At 44.1% G+C, this 19,642-nt stretch overlaps 1 protein-coding gene across 4 annotated transcripts in view; it reads right to left on the reverse strand.

The window, feature by feature from the left end:
- Positions 1–19,642, reverse strand: part of LOC139994041 (uncharacterized) — a 303,249-nt gene that overhangs the window by 262,762 nt on the left and 20,845 nt on the right. For 3 of the 4 annotated variants that reach the window (XM_072016334.1, XM_072016324.1, XM_072016315.1), the window contains exon 2: positions 1,881–2,768. In XM_072016334.1, coding sequence (XP_071872435.1) covers positions 1,881–2,768 — 888 coding nt within the window. Of the gene's footprint in view, positions 1–1,880; positions 2,769–17,364; positions 18,826–19,642 lie in introns of those variants that run through there. The other variant, XM_072016343.1, reaches the window with a different exon arrangement.

Consider the following 19,642-nt stretch of genomic DNA (forward strand, 5'->3'; position numbering starts at 1 on the left):
CTAGGTGAGAGGCGCCGCGCATGTTCCCGTGTGGCCACGACAATATTTCAGAAAAAATGCGCTCTGATCGCACTGTCGTCTAATAACCGCCCGAACGCTATTATTCCCTATCGATTATCAAACGATTTGCATAGCGCGGAATGCCGTGTCCCTACCCACTTCCAATAAAAGAATTGGAAAGAACGACCGATGAAACGATTCCGAGAGACATTCTCTGGTCGGGGAGTATTGTGTATCGATGGTGATTGTTTCCGGGTGAAAGCGACGTGATTTTTAAAACGACTGCATTGTATGGGAGGGTTGGAATCTTTGTGAAAATGAAAGAGGCTTTGAGGGGCAGGTACTCTTTGCTGCGTAATTCTTAACTGTTAGGTTTTAACTGTTCTTTAAAAATCTACCTTTTTCCTTCTTTTTAATCGTAGCATCGCAAGAGCAAACCCAGGTTCACGTTCAACATTACCTCACGCCTTTTCGAACTTCCTAAAATTTCTACCCATATAAACTTGGCACAATATCCATAAAACATCCGGCAGCCTGCCCTAAATCAAACTCTTCGATGGCGTAACGAAGGAAAAGGAAACTAAAAGTCACGCAACCCTTCATCTTCGTTCCAAACTTCAATTACCACGGTCGCGTGGCATTTGCGAGCACGCTCATATTGTCACGTGGTTTACGACCGTTTTTCCACGATCACGAGCAGGCGTGCAACGCTATTGGAGCACAGCGTGCGACGTGCAACATTATTGCACGCACCTTTCGGCACAGGCGCGGCGTCGTGAAACGCCCAACATCGTCGTTTGTCAACCGTGGCCCGCCGCTAACTCGCGCGCGGTATGAGCTCGAATCCAAGTCATGTAGCCACGCCGACTGTCATCGATAAGCCACGATCGATAAACGAGACAAATTCACGGTTATCTCTGCAGAGTTACGCCCACGTGAATTTCAACTGGAGAGACAAAGATCGAAACCGAAGAAATACGGACGAGCTCGCGTGTATCGTGGCACTTGTAAATTCAACGATTGCAACAGGCAAATCTTCCTGTGTCGTTCACGAAAGAGCAGTCGGATTTTATAATTAATGAAATTGAAGTCTTATAAGACGACGAATTAAAACTAAAAGACAGATGCATTCACCATATTTTTCATTCGCGACCTTCGTGTAAGATAAACTTCTAGCTCCTTCTTTCTAGCTCCGTACAGTATACGTTTCTAAAATCTGTTTGCCATATGAACAACACTCATATTATACGGTCAATTTTCAACTACCTTTTCTCAAAACCGAAACAACTTGATCGCCTTCGATCGCTGCATTCCCACAAAACGCCGAATTTCATCAGCCGTACGCGGTAGAATACGCGACGCACGATCGTAGAACTTGATATCTATCCCACGACAACGGAATGGCCCGTCGTAAATCACGAGGCGACTGCGAAACTGGGCGCCGTAAATCATGAACCAGGTGAAAAAGGCCGCGCACGTTTACCCGTATCCGTGGAAATTACGTTTTAATCATCGGTACAAGTGCATTAAGAGCGACGGTATAAATTACCGAGAGAGGCCGACGTTGCCCGTGGCCGCCTCTCTGTGTGTTGCAATTTGCTTTAGCGGCGTGCTCGCGCGCGCTCGCACACGCGGCAACCGTTTGTGGTTTGTATTCAAATGGGAGCTGCACGCTCCTTTTCCGTGCCTTCCACGCCGGTGGTACCGTTAGATTCGATACAACCACCGTCTCGAATCGATGCTATCGGTCCCGGTATCGGGAGAAATCTCGCGTTATGAGTGATTCCTATGTTTGTCCAACGACGATCGCACGAACGCGCGAACGCAAGTAAACAAAGAGTACAATCGAAGATCACGGTATAATCGAATAGTCTACTCACCCCGAGCAGAGACAGAGCGTTCGGTGTTTCACCGTCCACCTCCTGGTCGCGCGTTTCTTCCTCCTTTCCCTCCTCAACGTCGACCAGTGACGGGCTGTCCGGTCCACTGGCCGCCACTTCCGCTATCAGTGTGTCGTTCGAGTCGCACTTGTTCAAATTCGTATCTTCCGTGGTCAGAGTTTCCAGAGACACTGCATCGTTTCTCTCGGGCTTATCGGATACGCAGGATTCTTCTACCGTACACTCTCGATCGTTTATGCAATCTCTAGCATCCTCGTACACGGACGTCCGGCTTCTTCTCAAGTCACTCGTTTCGTTAGGTTCATCCTCGATTAGTCTTGTCAGAGCTTCGTCGTCAGGGTCGTCGCGATCGTCCTCTTTCGTGGGATTTGTCAGAGGATCGGTTGTTGGTAATGTATCAATTGGTAATGGAGTGTCTTCCAAGATCTCGTCTGGTATCAGATTCGAAGCTTCTTGTGCTTCCACGATCCTATCGTCCAGATATTCTGACTGTTTCTGTAAGAGAACGTCGAGATCCTCTTGGTGAGACTCGTCCAGGTACCACGAGGTACAGTGTTCGTGACGTTTCTTGTCCGAGGAAGCTTCGTCGCCTTTGGAAAGAGCGCCCTTACACTTCCTCAGGTAACTTTTCACTTTTTTCGTTTTGCTCTTCCTGGTTTCTTGGCTACGTGGTAAGGTCCCACCTTCTGGGTGCTCGCCGGTTTCACCCGTATCTCCGACAATCCGAGATTGCGTGGGATCCACATCGTGGACTGGTTTGGATTTGACATCGGAGATGTCGTCGAAGAAGGAACATGGGTCGTGTTGGTCCGGGGCCAGCGTCCAAGTCTCTTCTCGCTCTGGCATACGACGCTCCGCCGGTATTACCTGTGACAGAAAGATTTTGCTGCTGAAAATGTTTGTCAGTGTACATTGGCGTAACATTACGCCTTTTATGGCCAAATATTTGTTAACGAAAGCTTTCCGGAAGATTTCCAGATCGCGATTCTTTGTGATAAAGATTAAAGTAAAATTGAGGATGTGAGTTATTTGGAACGTTACTCTTAAGAGGAAGATAAAGTGGCGATAATGTGATCGAGAAAAAAATCGTCTTTGAAATATGAACTAAGAAGTTGATAAATCGACCATTTCATTCCCTGTAATTTAGAGAAGTGAGTTCGTACTTATCAGAATTGATAAATCGGAGGCAACAGCTATTTGGGATATTGGATAGAGGGGAAAGTCTGTTTAGATTACGGAGGTGGTCTAGAAAAATATGATTTAGTATCTTAATCCACTGACATAAGCTGATTACCCCAAGTTTTCCTTCCTAAAGGTCTTGGAAATAAGATTCAGCCGTGTATCTTTCAGTTTTGTTGTTTCATCATCTATGATTTCTTATAGTATCCCAAGCACGAGGGGTGGCTATTTCAACTCATCTCCGACCCAAGTATTTTTCTTAGAAACAAAAATATTGCCTGTAGCGTCCTTTCCCCCAAAATACTCGTATTATAAATTTCTTTCTTTATTACAAGTCACATCACAGTTGTTCGACTTCCCATCTCGACTATCGATCGATACCAAAAACTTTCATCGAGTCCCTTACAAAATTACTACATTCGTCCCTTGTATCCATATCTGCAGCTCTAAATCCGCCGTATAACACGAAAGAACAACGAAAGAGTCGCATAGCTATTGAGAATCGTAGGCAACGTCACGATCAACAGCAGCGGTTTCGCAAGCTGAGCTTGCTTCAGAAGCTGATTAATTCTGCGTTGATCTACTATGGGAAAATCAGGAGCTGAACATTGGATAAAAAGGCGAGACGGATCGAAATCGAGCGCAAACAGCGTGGCGGCGAACGGTCATTCAATTCTATTTCGCAAGAGCGGAGTTCCGCACTTGGTAGCGGGCGCGGAGGTGCGCCGAGCGTACAACTGTATCAGCGGCTGTCTGCCAACGTTCAGCGCCGCATAAAACAATGGGGCTTATAGTAAATATCGGCGGACGGCGCCGTCGTTGCTAATATTAACCTCGAGCGGTGCATAACGATGATATTTTACGCTACGCTTCAGCACCGCCATAGCTGGACCGTGCCCATAAGATCACGCTGAATACAACTTCCTCGCGTAATATCTCCGATTTCATAATGCACACCGACTTCCTGCTTTCCTGCTTTCTGAAATACAACGTGAATCAGGGGATCCTACGTGAACGTGAGTCACGCTGTGCTGACTTACGGACCCGTGTGCATCCCGGGCCGGACCCTGTTTGCTGGTTCACCGTCCTCTCCACACGCGAGCAACAGATTACGTTTGCTACGAATCGTCCCGTGAAACTTCATCCCTCGCTGTCAGAGATCGCACAAATCTTATCGATGCAACTTGCGACGCGATATATCGTACGATTTTCGGCGATATATCGATGAAAAAAATTAGCGGACTCTGAAGATTGTAATTTGATGATTTGGATATCGAAATATGTCTTTGGAAATTTTTGCGAATTTACTAAAAATCTAAAAATTATCTCGTTTACGGCCTGTGTCGTCTTTAAACGTTATCTATCGCGGGCATTTCACGTACGCGTATCGCGTAGAGTAAAAGAGAGAAGTAAATTTATACGCATACTCGTAAAACGAATAAAATAAATAAATGAATAAATCAACAGCGGCAAGCGTATTCTTAATTCATAGGACGCAAACAGACGATAAATCGATGATAGTTTAGAAAATGCGGGACGCATAGATCATCTAACGCATTGGGTCTCGCGCTGCACAAGGAAGCTGAAAAACCGGGGACCGACTATCGTATTTAACGTCATCATCGGTCACCGTCGTGGCGCGAATACATGGTTATCTTTCTCCGTTCATATTTCGTCTGATTTACGCGTCTTCTGCGACTAAATCGATAAGCGGCTCGTCCGCGAGAACATCAATTCTCCTCTGGTCCGCGGCAGCGCGATGGTATTCAATGTAAACGCGGAAACGACCGGCGAATATCTCTTCCTTAATAAGTTTAGCTAACAGAGTTTGCATGTTTTCGCGGTGAGCGAGGCTAGAGTGCGGATCGACAGCGGGGCCGGCTGCTTTTATCGTCCGAGGAGTCTGGAAGCGGCGAGATTCAATCTCTGCGATGACGCGATAGCGAGATGAGGCGTGGGAGCGAGTCGAAGCTAATCTTTCGAGGCAAGCAGCTCATTCAAAGCGCGTGTCTCCTCGGCCGGTTCCCTCTTCGCCGAACCCATCAAGAGGGAAAGTTCGTTCGAGCGCGGTCTTCTCGTCGACGCGATCGCTTAGCGCGACGCGCGCAAAAATCGCTAAAGAATATTAAACGGTCCTGCCAACTGTTCTTTGTGAGAAGAGAAAGATTAGAGAACGCAGGCGAGTACCCTTTCTCTCGAACCGACCGCTTCAACGAGCTTCCTGATCGAATTGTTTGGTACACCTTTTCATCTCTCATTCTCTCCCCGTGATTTTCAACTCTGTGTTTATCTTATTACTCGAAGCTGCAGGTGGTAGACATTTAGCGTTCTCGATTTCGAAAGAATAAAAAACGCGAGATCTTCCTTCTCCGCCCCATAATACATAATACAGTAAGTAAAACTAGTCGTAAGATTCTTCCGCCAGAGAAGTTGGTAAAATATGCGTTTAGCGCAGCGTAAGTACGCAGCATTTCCTCTGCTCATGCGCAGCCTCCGTAGCGATCTACCTGTACAGTTCACGGGTGGCTTTCGCCTTTCCCGAAACCGTTTCCTCGCTGTCGAACTAAACTTCGACTAAAAACGTCAGCCTTGACTCGGTGTAGAGTAACGAGCGTAAATTCTTGATCGCTTACTTCATGCCTTCCTTCCGAGAACCGATAATACAAGCCATGACACGTGAAATCGACGCGATCCATGGCAGTGCTACGCGACTCCGTCGCGACGCCGCTAAATCACCTCTCCGCCGGAACCATGGTCGCAAGACGCGCGTGTACGCGACACAAGTGCAACCAGCACTCCTCTGTACGGAAACCCGTTAAGAAATGGCCGCTTGGCGGTAGTCTCGGTAACGAGAAGTTACCGATCGTCAATGCAACGGGGGTTTATAAATAGGTATACCGGTAACCGCGCTCATAGCGTTACGCAAACACTCTCGCCAAAAGGGTGTACAGCCGTGGATAATTGCGCAACAATGCTCGACGAGACAATGAAATATCGTGTAATCGTGTACCCAAGAGAAGCTGCCGGTGTTGCGTACACCAGCGTCATCTTTTCACCGTGTCGTGTCGCTTAAGTACGCTCGACGCAACGTGTTTCCTGAACTCACGAACGTACGGTAAATAGGAACGCGTATGTTCTTGTAACTGGGAAGAATGTTTAAGGGCTAGGATCTTTCGGTATCGCAAAGTAATTGAAATACGAAACTAGGAAGAGATCAAAGATTTTATTGTGATTACTAAAGATGGTAACTTTATATGTGTACGGAAAATTAAGAAAGTCCATCACTCGCTCCAAATGGTAAATAATATTAAACGATTGGCAACATTGTTAAATCTAACAAACTAATCTGACAATTTGCGAAATTTAAATCATGGTATAAACAAGATCCGATTCAACGACTTTCCAAATTGTAAAGGAATTTCTTGCGGATTAACACACGACGTAACCCGAAATAATGCACTTTATCGCTCGATAAACTTAGAAACGTATTCCGCTACGTACATTCAGTTTCCGCGCGAAGGTATAAAATCTTCCTTCATAGTCTATAATCCAAGAGCCTCCATAATACTGTATATCGAACGTCTGCCCTTTTAACAAGTCTACTTGTAAACCTTTTTCTCCGTCGACTTACGAGTACGATCCTCGAAACGGTAAGCCGAGTGTGACGAGCTTAACGTCCAACGGATGAGCAACAAAAAGCCAAGCAAACGCCTGTCAACAGAGCGATCTACAACGATTTGCAGGCGAAATTAATTCCTCGGGGTCGAACGGGTTCTTAGGAGTAGCCAGAGAGTTTCCAGATAACACCGCGTAGCCAGTGAAGAAGGTCTCGATTAATCTTGGCTCGCCCACCCCCGCATGCAATGGCGATGCAACTCAAAGTCCGGTTCCTCGCGAGGCGTCCACTCGCTAGGCGACAATGTTAATTGGCCCGAGAGTAATTTATACATCGGTACCCTATCTGTCGCCCAGAGGCCGTTGAAGCGGAATGGATTGCGTTAGGAAACAGAGAGGAGCGTCGCGGACGACTTGTTCGTAAATCACGCGCAGCCTGCGACGTATGAAGAAACCTCCTCCGGGACTCGAGGCGAGCCCACCTCGCGAACCAGCCGAGCCAACACGCGGCTCTGTCGCGTGGGTCTCCGTAATTCACGATCGATCGTATTTAGGTCGTTTCGATCGTCTATCGATCTGTGGTGGATCTGTCTTTCTAACAATGGAACGTTGATTCGAAAAGATACGATTGTTTGTTAGCGAGGAAAATTTTCCTCTGATCTCAACCTGTTAACTCGATTCTCCTACAAACGTTAAATGTAATAAAAGCACATGGATCTTACTTGGATTCGTTTTATCTTTGCAGACGTAAATATGAAACGAGAACAACGATTAATTCTAAATATTTAAAAGATTACCCTTTAAAAAACGTAGGCAAATATACGTACACGCGGAAAACGTGGATGGAAAAGGTTGTATAATTTATTCGTAAAAGAAATGCCTTAGAAGGCGCCTTGTAGCAGAGCACCCCCTTAATTTGGTAGAAGCAGTCATTGGAACTATCCTTTCGTTTCCTCGAATTATCCTTTCCCGACCGTTGCGAATTAGTTCCAGCTCTTTTCTTTCACATTTCGTATGATTTACGTCTTACGCGGGGTATGCGTTTTGCCTCTGAGCGAAAGAGAAAGCAAGCTGTCGTTAAGGAATGCGTAACAAGTAAAATTGTCAATAGGCAAATTGCAATCTTAGGAGGCGTTTGCAAAAGGAAACTCTCGGAACTAGTTTACAAAACTAAATACATAGGTGAACGGACAGATTCGACGAGGAAGAAAAAGGTTTTCACGAGAAACTTTCTCGACCGAAATGTAGACGTGTACCGAAACGTTTAAAAAAAAATATTAAATTCGATGATTTTGTGATATGGCCTCGAATTTCGATCCTGACTCTACGAATTGGCTTCCCTCTTAGCTTAATGACAGATCCGATGGAATGTAAATACCCAGAAGCGTGAAACAGGCTTCTCGAAGCAGGATCGTTAATCAGAATTACGCTTCACTGAGAGAACACGGGATTCTTGCACAGTCATCCGACTTTACTATGCACGTTTTTAAAAATCGTAGGGTGCCTACTATATAAATACCTGTCGTTTCTCATCATTAATTTAAATCCCTTCTAAAACTGTTAAACTGTGACTAATGATCAGTACTATGTGACGATGAGACGAGAAATCTGGGTGAAATAAAAAATTCGAAAGGTAATGTGGACATATTAGAAGGAAACGTGGTCTATGTAGTTTAAAGGATAGAATCTTTAGTATGGCGTACGTAAGAAAGAAGATTTTAAGATATGCGAATGAGCTTCGCGACATAAAGTAGAATTGCTAAGACAAGTTAAATCGTTTGATAGATGGGAAAGACAGATGCGATTAACGAGACAAGCTTTAACTGTTGTTTGACTACAGTTTAACAGAAGTTTAAGCGAAATTCGACTAAACATTTGCATGTGCCGAATTCTCATAGAGTCGATACATAAACATCGAGCTCTAATATATTTTATTCTTGACCTAAATGTATTTCATTCAGAATTATCCAAGTTCACTTGTCCTAATCCATCGATCCACTTTCGACATCGGTAAAATTTCAATTCACAAAATTACAATCGTATTTCCCTGAAATTACACTTTCAATTCTCGTAACCAAAACGCCCGAAACGGATAGCATAATCAACAACAATTAGTTCACGCAAACGATCGAAATAAGCAAATTACCAAATTAGTATGCCTGTTTAACACCATTTCGCGTTTTAACCGGCCAACAAGGTTCTTGATGGAATTATGCCTGCGTTGATTTTAATGCCCAGCGATCGGACCCCGTATCGAGGCTTTCGAGTAACTCGAGCGTGAAACCCCGTGAAATTCAAGCTTAAATTTCACCCAGAAGACCATTCACGTCTCCGCGTCGTTGATCGTCATGAAATAAGGTTATTGAGATATAATCGGGGTCAGCTAAGGCGAGATATAGAGAGAATCACTGGTAGACACGGATGACCGCGAGCTACATCGACGTCTCTGTTCGCGTTTTACGAGAGAGAAATTTTGGTTAAGAAAAAACAGGCCGCGCGGGTGGCCAGTGTGTCGCCAGGACTTTCGTTTCATCTTCTTCTACGTTAATTTCGCGGTTTCGAAACTTTTTAATAACGCTTCATCATCGATCAACTTCTTGCTCGATGAGCATCGGAGTCGACGTTTTTTCGATGAGGGAACGTGTGGACTGATTTTTAAAGGACGCTGCACCGATTAGTATTGGGAAACTTATCTCGTGGTTTTCGTACATGAATATTTTCCAACGATGAGCTTCATTCGCGAGCAGGAAAGAATAGATTTTAAATAGATGTGACAGAATGCTGTGTGTTATTCCGTGTTGCTAGAAATTGAAGTATATTCGATGATTTGTATTTCAATAAGGAAGCGAAATATTTTAATCCTAGAAAGATAGAGAACTCGTTAGACAGATATTTTAAAACGCAGCGAATGTTATCTACAAATGTAGAATTTTTTAATCGAATCCTGCATACTCTTGTTTCTTCCGTCATAATTCTAACGTATCGTATTTTCAAAAATACACGCTTCCCAGAAAAAGAAAACGATGATACAATTCCATATATATGATTCAAGAAACAGTCAGAAAATTAGTAGAAAACCACTCGATATCCAGTTCCTATACATTTAATTCTTACGCGCGATTGTTTGATATTCGAAGAGATTTCCTCTCAAATTATGGTACAATTACTCGAAAGCTACTCTAAGAAAATTGAGTCTGTCAAACGCGTTTAGGTTTATCCGTAGTACGCGATCCTACACGAGCAAAGAGAAGAGAAGTTTGGCTCTCGTCCAATAAAGTTTCCATTATAACTCGCCGCGAGCCGAGCGAAATTTCATTCACGAACCACGTACTGGTCATCGTGCACGTTACGGTAGTAACGAGTCTACGTGATCACCATAATACGTAGAATCGAATAAATCGTGACTACGAACCTGATTTACTTTCCTACGAAATCGACGCTGGTGTACGTTTGAGTTATTTACACCTACGCGAATCAGCATTAGCGATTACGTGTACTGCATTATACTAATTTGACATCAAATTTCTCATCTAGAATTTTGCGATACTAAGTTCTCAACTGAATATGACTGGTCGATTCGACTCAAAATAATGTAATACAGAAGCAAATGATTTAAACGCTACTATGCATACATATATCATTCGTCTTATATAAATTAATATACTGCAGTACAAAGTGTGTACTAGCCATCACACGTACCATTATTCCACGATAATCATCAAGCCTGTAATTTACTATTCTATAATCACACCCATTGTCAACGCCGTCTAACCCAACCAATTCTACTCTCCCTCGTTCAATCCCTTCGGCCTATTCTACCAAATATTCCCAGGTGAATTTTACAGGCAATAAATTTCTCGCCGCATAAACCCAAGCCATCTTTCTACGTCGCCGAAAAAGAAAAGACATTTTAAGCAAAAAGCAACCGCTCCAACCAGAGGAGAATAAAAAAACAGGAAACAGGTAGTAACCCTCTGTATAAAAAAATAAAAGAGAAACGCGGAAATAAAACACCCTCTCGTACGATGAACGCGACAGGCCAGTTTCCCAAACATCCGACACCGCGCGTACAGGCGGATTCACGAGGGCGGAAGTTGTGTCTACTCGATGAAAGAGGAAAGAGATAGATAGATAGATAGATAGATAGATAGATAGATGGATAGAGAAAGAGAGAGAGAGAGAGAGTTGGCCTGTGCGGTCCAAGGGCAAGGAGAGGCTGGGGAGCATGGCGGGACGAAGAAAATAGCCAGAAGGGGTTGAGATCCACAAAGCAGCACAGCATCGAGGGTGAAAGAGCTTTTTGCTACGGGGTTGCCAGTCCTCGAAGCGACTCAGCGGGCCAACAGCCGCTGCAAGGGGGTAACCGGGGGTGCAGAATCGATTTCAGCCCCACCCGCAGACGCGATAGGCAACCGACAGAGGCACTATCCTCGATCCTCGTGCACTCGTAGACGCAGCATCGCCGAGGGAAACGCGTCGTGTCGTGCTTTATAATAAGATACTTTATCGACCACGCGGCAGGTGGAAAATCGTGAAATATATCGCTTGTCAACGGCATCTCTGGTCTATCTTCCCTGCGGAGAGGGTGGAGCTCCCGTTCAACAACTTGCTTTTCCCCTTCGAAAGATGTTACGCTGTTAAAATCACGCCGTATCGAGTCTTCAAAAGTAAATAGAATGCCGAGTCTCGGAATGGAATTCTTAGATCTGGCAACTTCTGAGGTAGAGAGATGACTCTCTTTGAGTTTATACCCAGATCGTGATTCTTTTCGATCGTAAGAATAAATGGAAAGTTTACTTTCAGAAATTGTCGAAGTAAGCTTCGTGTTCTCGCTTCCTTTCGATCTTTCTCCTTTCGTTTTTGATTTTATGTCGTTACAAAATCTTTCAAGTTCGGGAAATAATCGTTGTTAGTACTTTTTTGAATGAAACTTGCATCGGCACATAAAAATTTGAGTATCGTAATAAGATGAGATTTTAAAGAAGCTAAAATACGTTTTATCAACACCACGTAAAAATACCTAGCAATTCTTCCACCCGAAGAAACAAGTTCCTCGAAACATTCTGTTCAAACGTTCGTCTGTAAATTTACGATTTGAGCAGACCAGTTCCCAGGGTGGTTAGCGGAACGCAGCTTTCTCTGGCATTTTCAAAATAGACAAACGATCGACGTGTCCACGATTACCGAGAAAAATCAAACATATAAGAGGACAAGCATCGAGGGATCGCGTGTACCACCGGTGCTATTTGTTCTCATAAAAGTGGGCGTAGTAGCTCGTAAAAAATGTATTGACAATACCATTAGACCAAGCGGATTGCCGCGTCTCCCTGCTGTATTTGCCGAGGCTCGTAAAACCCGGGAATTTACCAAGAGCCTTCACGTATATACATCTGCGCGAAGATTGGACGCGCTCCTGCCGTTTTTCCAAAGTTATTAAACTCCCGCTGCCGCGAGAATCGGTATACCGTGACAAATATGTCGCGAACACATAGAAAAGCGCAACAGGGATGTTCATTAAAATAATTTCGATTCGCGCACGCCGCAACTATTACGATCGAACAAGTAAATTGACTTTTCTTGTGTCAAGGACCGATGCTCGATACAGTTTAGCACGAAAATGTCTTTCGTTAACTGTGAAGCATGAACCAGAACGTACGCTGTGTTACAACTGGACAGAGGGTTGTTTTATAGATAAAAGTAAGTGGAAAAAGTAGAATAATATTTTCCCGTTTAAGGTTTCGTTTTCGAGAAAATTGAATTCGATAAATCGTGATATCTTTCAGATTTCAACTTTGGAAACGAGGCTACGAAGGAAAAGACTTTACCGTTCTCCCTTTCTTTCGATTTATCTTCGCATAACACAGCCTGTAAATACGAATATAATGTTTTGGAAAATATGGAGAACTGCAAAATCGGTGATAATTTTATATCACTGGAATATGTACCTATTATAAAGAAGAAGTTCCATTTACGAATTATTGTTTGATCCAGTTAGGTAAAGGTTATGCAAAGCGTATAGTAATGTAAAGATAAAGTCTGAGAAGTGTTTTCAGGACAGTTATCCTACTTGATCTTATCTCAAACTTAGCTATTTACCTATTCCAAATGGGAGGAGGAATCGTAAAACCGTAAGAAGAAACATGGGCATACAGTACCTCTAACAAAAGCTGCCTTGTACTTGATTTCACAGGAAAGGTCATCCGCCTATCTGGCTTATCAGGAGAATAGCAAGAAGCACATAAACGTCTATATCAAACTCTATTCTAAATAGCAACGTAACTGTAAACATACAAGTCTCGTACATGTGGTCTAACGTTGCCAACTTTCAACTATTTTGCTAACACTATAAACATTGCTTAGTCCGATCATGTACTGATACTACGCTTATACCGTAGACTGTCCGCGTTACTTATACGTCTACTTATCCGCTATTATTTACGAATGAAAACCACAGAGGAAAAGGCGTAAGCCACATTTTGCATTTTTTTTATAGGAGAGTAGCTTTGAAATTCTATGTACTGTCAATCCTAATTAAGCGACGCTCTTCTCGTTTGATTTTTGGATTAAACAAATGTGTTCGAGCACTTGAAAGATATCGATCGTTTGATTGTTGCTCTTTCTTTACAAAATTTTATGAACGTACCATCTGTCTTTGGATTTTTATATCTTCGAACCTGCAAGATTGTTAACCTTTACAACAATTTTATGTAAAACCACTCTCTTCTAACCAGCAACTAACATAAGGTTGAAAAAATCTCATGTCTATATTTCCCAGCGCAAATAATTTGTTTCCTCTAGCTTTACATGCCCATAATCGTTACGTAACACTATAACGTATTATAAAATGAAAAACCAAATATTTCTAGATAATTTAAAAACATAGTATGAAAAAAGTGATCGATACACGTATATCATTAACCCCGGCAACACGAGGCTATTCCTGGTGCAAATGTGCCCGACGAAACTTAAATAGACGACGGCAGACGCGATTATTGATTTATAACTGCATCGACCCTCCTTCTACCCTCTAGCTAGCCAATGCACGCTTCTGTTGGCCTACTTTAACGCTATGCAAACGACACAGTCACGAAAAGTCATGGAAAATTCCGTTCACAGTTTCGCACGCGATATTCGATTTTCATCAGTGCGATGTATCACGAAAACCGGACCGATCGATCGCCCAGTTTGCGTACAAGTATGTCGTACGTGACGTTTCTGACCGAACGACGAGACTATCGGTACGTTAAAATATAGCGTGAACTGTGAATGACAGAAATAACGAGCTAAAGGTATTGCTACCCTTTTTTCTTTACCGGCGTTTCCTCGGTTCCGGTGAAATTGCGAGTTGTCGAAAGTTCAAAGTGGCAATTTTACGGTCTAGCGGTTTCAAGTACTTAACTAAATTTACTTCGTCGATATTTTTCTTCGCAACGTGACGTTAAATAGAAGTAGAAGTTAAAATTATTTTAAATTAAATTTACTTGGTACTTGTATTTCTCTCAAGAATTAAAAATTATAATTGCCATTTTCCAAATGTGGAAGATCTTTCTAAAATTGTACATTTAGTTAAAGCTAATTTATCTTAGATTTGAAAGGGATAGAATCAAAGTTTAAGGATAAAGACGCGCAACGACGACTCCATATTTCACAACTTGCACGTAAAGGAACGCTTAGTTCCATTTGTCCGCTGTTCGTGTTTCCCAGCACGATCCCGTGCTCGTCGCGGTTTGAATACCGAAACGTTTTAAAACTCTTTCCATTACGAGAAACCGCGTGTCGATACCATCGAATCTACGCCACAGGAACAACGGTTTATGTAATAACCGCGGCTCGTATTCTGCGCAACTATTTTACCGGAAACACGATGATCCGAGGCAACAAAAAGGAAGAGATATCGTTTCGTTGCCGCAATTGCAGAAAGAAAGGATGCTTTCGACGACGAGCACGAGAAATTATTATAGCGTACTGTAACTGTACAAACGTCTCTGTTGAGAATATATATGAATCTTTAAATAATCGAGACAATAAAAATATCTTGTTCGTCATTTTTGAGAAAGAAACGCTGTTGCCCAATTTTTTGTGATTGAAACGCTCAGTGGAACAGGGAACAAAATTTTCGATGAAGTAGAGCTGAAGTTAAGCAGCAACATAGAGTACTCGAATAAAGTTGCAAAAGACAAAGTTTCCATGAAAGCATGTTTGATCGATGGCAGGAATACTTAGAAGTGACGTGTCCAGAGGACAAAGCAGGGACTTGGTGAAACGAAAAATGAAGAAGGTGATAGGCTGCGAGCGTGGGAATCGTTTAGCTGCCGCGATAATGTCCTCTCACTACTCAGATTCGCAGGGCTCGCGAGCAGAGACGCGATTCGATTTATTGCTCCTTGCGTAGGCTACTTTTTCCACGGTACGTTGTTTCGATAGAGAAACCTCCAAGTGAAACGAACAACGTGCAACGTCAAACCGCAGAAATTTAATACAATAGATTTAGAAAGAGAGAGAAATAGAGAGAGAGAGAAAAAGAGGAACGAAAATATCTAACTCTCTGAGCGCAACTTGAGTCATCAAAGATTTACACAAAATTTCACCTTTGAATTTGTTTCTCAAAATAAGGCCATGTGTCGATACTTTTCGTAGCCATTGTAAATCATCAGGCGTTATCAAACTACATCGTCCGCCGATCATCGTCATAACACAAGCACCATATGTTCTCGAAAGCCGTACGTACTTTCGTGGAGATGGCGGAACTTGGGCGCACATCTGCGCGATAATTGACAAAGGTAAATGAATTAAGCTGTAAGTAGCTTTCACCAGGTGGTGTCGAGCAATAATTTCATGCAGGAAAGTTTGCATTACTTTGCTAATAGGGCTGTTTCGATGATATTTACGAAGGCGTTTCATAATACGTTGTACGGCAGGCCGATTATTATTGGAGGCACGCCACGCTATCCCGCTCCTCCTATCATTCCATATAACTTTTCTTGTCAGTTTTTCAACACGATACGATACCTAACTCGCGAGTTGTGGCCCGCCTTATCCACGTGAAACATCTCGATCGATCGAAAGATGTCCCTCCGTTGATCGTGCCTGCGCGCACGTGTACGCCTCACGATATGCGCAACGTATCAACGATAATCCTGTCTCACGTTGCAAATTATTAGCACCAACAGATGCTCTTATATTACGTTACAACAAATTTGATAGCGAAACGATCGTTCACTTACGAGTTATTCGATTATCCTACTCGATATAAAATCATAAAAGAGAAGTGTGTAATCTATAATTTCTCAATTGTCAATTCGTTAATGTTATTACTTAGAAAATTATTGTTTAGGAAAGTCTTGATTTACAAGCTCGTCATTCGATCAGGCGCACACCGGTTACTTAACTTCTAAATCGATAATCGAAAATCAATGGATCGAACTATGCTCCTCTATGGAACAAATGGTGAATTCGGGAGAAACTCTAAGACCCGAAGAGAATGGAAGCTCTAGGGAAGACACAGTACACGCCGCGAGACTGGGTATATTAGATTTACGTGGATAGGCTGAAAGGAGCGCCACCAGCGGTAATTCGGTATTAATTAACCAAGATTCCTCGGAAGCATCGGTTTTTCTACGGTTTGTTCTGGTATCGACCGTCGACGGAGAAAGCACGCCTCCGTTCCTCGCGCACGATCGCTCTGGTTCACGCGGTTGACTCGAAATTCCCATTAACTCTGGTTGTCCTCGCAGAACCCTACAGCCAGCAATGCCTCGATGAAAGTACCGACTTCAGTTGCACGGAAGAACCTTGAATTACAACGTTGAAGAACGTGTACAAACAGCGTAGCAAAACTGAGAAGTAACTGGGCCAAGTGGTACCTACATCGCTAAATAGTCTTATAGCTGTGCATATAACTACTTTCTAGAGGATGCGACGGTTTAGGACATGTTTGCTTAATCGTGATTTCCGTGTTTAAGAAAGAAGAGCGAAAATATAAATTGTAGAGCAAAGTCAATAGACAGAAAGCATTGTCCTGCCAACCCTTAAATAACTCCAGAGACTATTTTTTCAAGCTTCCAAAACAAGTTGCAATCGACGCTTTAGATGTTTCCTTATTCCTGGTTTCTGTATTTGATGAAGAAACACAGATAGTAGAGAAAACATGGGAAAAAGGGATCCCATTCGAAGAACAGGAAGCGAGTTCTTCGTTAATTATCGAGCTCCGATTAACCCTCCACCCTAAATCCACTGCGGACCTTCCCTCGTCGAAATACTGGCCGAAAAAGTCGCAATTTCATGGTTCCGTTCACCGACCCATCGATAAAATGGCATTTACAGGAAATTGCAGCAGGATCGTCCATCTGTCAGTAGCGCTATCTCCATCTCCTGTAGCAGAGGGGGAAACCAGAACGACAACGGACGAGGCGGACTACGTCAACGACTTGGTCGCGACCATTGACAAATGGATGGTAACGGTCGGAGCAACGCCTTTATTATGGGCATCATCCATTTACCTGGCCGCTACTCGCATCGTCCCATCGTTCGTACAGGATCCACCCCCGTGCTAATTTTTCCACGGGTCGATAAGTCGAGTAACGGTGACGGAGCATGCGAGGGGTCAAGAGTTCGGAATAGGAGCACACGGAAAGTGTGTTCGCGTCGCGAAGACAGGCTGTGTGTGTACCTTCTTCCGGCGCAGCAGCTTCCAGTCGAAGTGACTCATCCTGTTCGCCTCGTTAGCCTCTCTTTTATCGTGCTTCGTCCTCCCGCGACTCCTTTCGTCTTCGTTCTCTGTCTTTCTCTCTCTCTTTCTCTCTCTCTCTCACTCTCTTTCTCTCTTCCTTTCTTCCTTTCTTCGTACCTCTACGCTCGTGTCACCCTGGCTTAGGTGGTCGATTTATTCCCACGCCGCTGCAACACACGGGGCATACACGCACACACAACACGAGTACACACAAGACAGCGTCCTCGTGGTCGTCTCGTCCTTCTTCGTCGTCGTGGAACGAAGACCAAGCTAGGTTTGGTTGACGCGTCTCGTTGACGGGAACGACGACGCCGACGACGAGGGAAGACACGACCGACACGAGACGCTATGGACTCTGCATTCCCGACACGGCATCCTCGCGAGCCTCCACGTTGAAATCCTCATTGTTCTGCGGTCTCGCGCCCGAGGATACGTGTCCTTGGTATGGACAGCGGCATCCGCCCACTTGGAATACACGCGAACAACGCGGGATCCGTCCAGACCCGCTCGAGAGAACGGTTTAACGCCGAGAGATTCGCCGCCAAGGTCTACTGATTTTTCCTTTTCTTATACTCTCGCTCCTTTCTTCTCCCTCCGCCTTGTCTTTTTCTTTCTTTCGTTCACCACTGACCATCAACGAATCAACGATGCACGAAACAGTCTTCTAACAGACTTAAGCGTTAAGGGCATCATTTTTTCCCTCGAGTATCATCCCCCTTCTCCTGTTTCGTTAATAATATCGTTTCACCGATCCTCTGCAAGACGTTCGACCGACAGCGTTTACACGTCACCCCTTCACGATGAAGAATCGCGAGAATCCCACCACCGGACGTGGTATTCATAACGAAGCATTCATCACGTTACTTAAACACGACACATTCGAAACATAATTAAGACGTACGAAGGACGCATCGAGGGCCACCTCGCTGTTTTTGTCACTGTTTCACACGCCTCGAGCACCGTGACACCGGTATTCGGCTTTTATCGCGGGCGATCGATGAACGCGGCGGCGGAATGATCAACGCGACGATTCCCGCACCCTCGCATCGCTCGTGTAGTCGACGAGCTCGCGTGCCATCTTTCCATTCCTCGCCGACGACCAAACCTCTACGACACGTTGTCTCGTGACACGACTTTTCTTCGCCGATCGACGTAAATCTCTGGGCCCTCCTCCGCCCCTGGAGGCCACCAGAACATTCATTCTACGAGCACACGAGCGCACCAACACTCTCGCGAATCTCGCCTCGACGTCTATCGACTGACCTGGTTCCGAAAGTGGCGCTCTGGTACAACGCCATCGGCACAAACTCCTATCTTTCGAACCTTTGCACCGGAAGTTCCTTGTCTTTTTCACGAGATGAAGAATCGGAAAGTTCGGTGGGGCGCGAAAGAGGAGTGACAACGAGGGTGGCACCGAGCGGAGGATGCAGGGCGGCGTACTGTCAAAATATCTGCCGTTTCCACGGAGCCGACGTCGACGTGCCGGGGCTCTGCGCGCTACACGGGCATGCGTGATGAACGCGGTCCTCCCGTCAACGCGGGGATAATCGAACACCGTCCTCTCTCTGCCATCGACTCTACGCCAGCTACTAGCTCAATGAAAGTAACGTGCTACGGTAAAGGTCTACCGTCGAGATTTATTATGGGTAGTTTACGCGGTGTGTGTCTGTCGCGCGCGTTGAGTGATTTGTTGGCGGAACGAGAAGAATTTTTTAATGACGAGTGAGTTTAGGGTAGTTTTTGGAATTGCTTTGAGTGTATTTAGACCCAAAATGATTTGGCTTCACGCACAGAGATTGGCAATTTGATATTTTCTGCTCTTTTTTTTTTTTCATTACTTAATGTATTTTAATGTTTTAATGTTTGTGTGTGCTCCGGGAAATTTTTTGAAGACGTATACTATTATTTTTTCCCTTATCGCTTCGTCTATTTTAATACCATGTGTCAATATTAATTTAAATGTTCCAAATTGTCCTCGAGCGTTGACTTAAAACATTCCTTTTATATCCGTTTTCGTTTCAGTGGAACGAGAAAAGGAAGAAAGCGAGTGTACAAAAGTAAATTCGATAATTACTGCGGGCAACTTCCTCTATTGAAAATCAATTTGCACGATGATAAAAAACCTTGACACTTTCGCAGCTTCCAATTTGTAAAACGAAGTAATTTCGCAAATTCGTGGCAAAGTAACCAAGCGCGATGGAAAAGCGGAGGAAGCATA

The sequence above is a fragment of the Bombus fervidus genome, chromosome 2, assembly GCF_041682495.2.
Source record: "Bombus fervidus isolate BK054 chromosome 2, iyBomFerv1, whole genome shotgun sequence".
Classification (NCBI taxonomy): domain Eukaryota; kingdom Metazoa; phylum Arthropoda; class Insecta; order Hymenoptera; family Apidae; genus Bombus; species Bombus fervidus.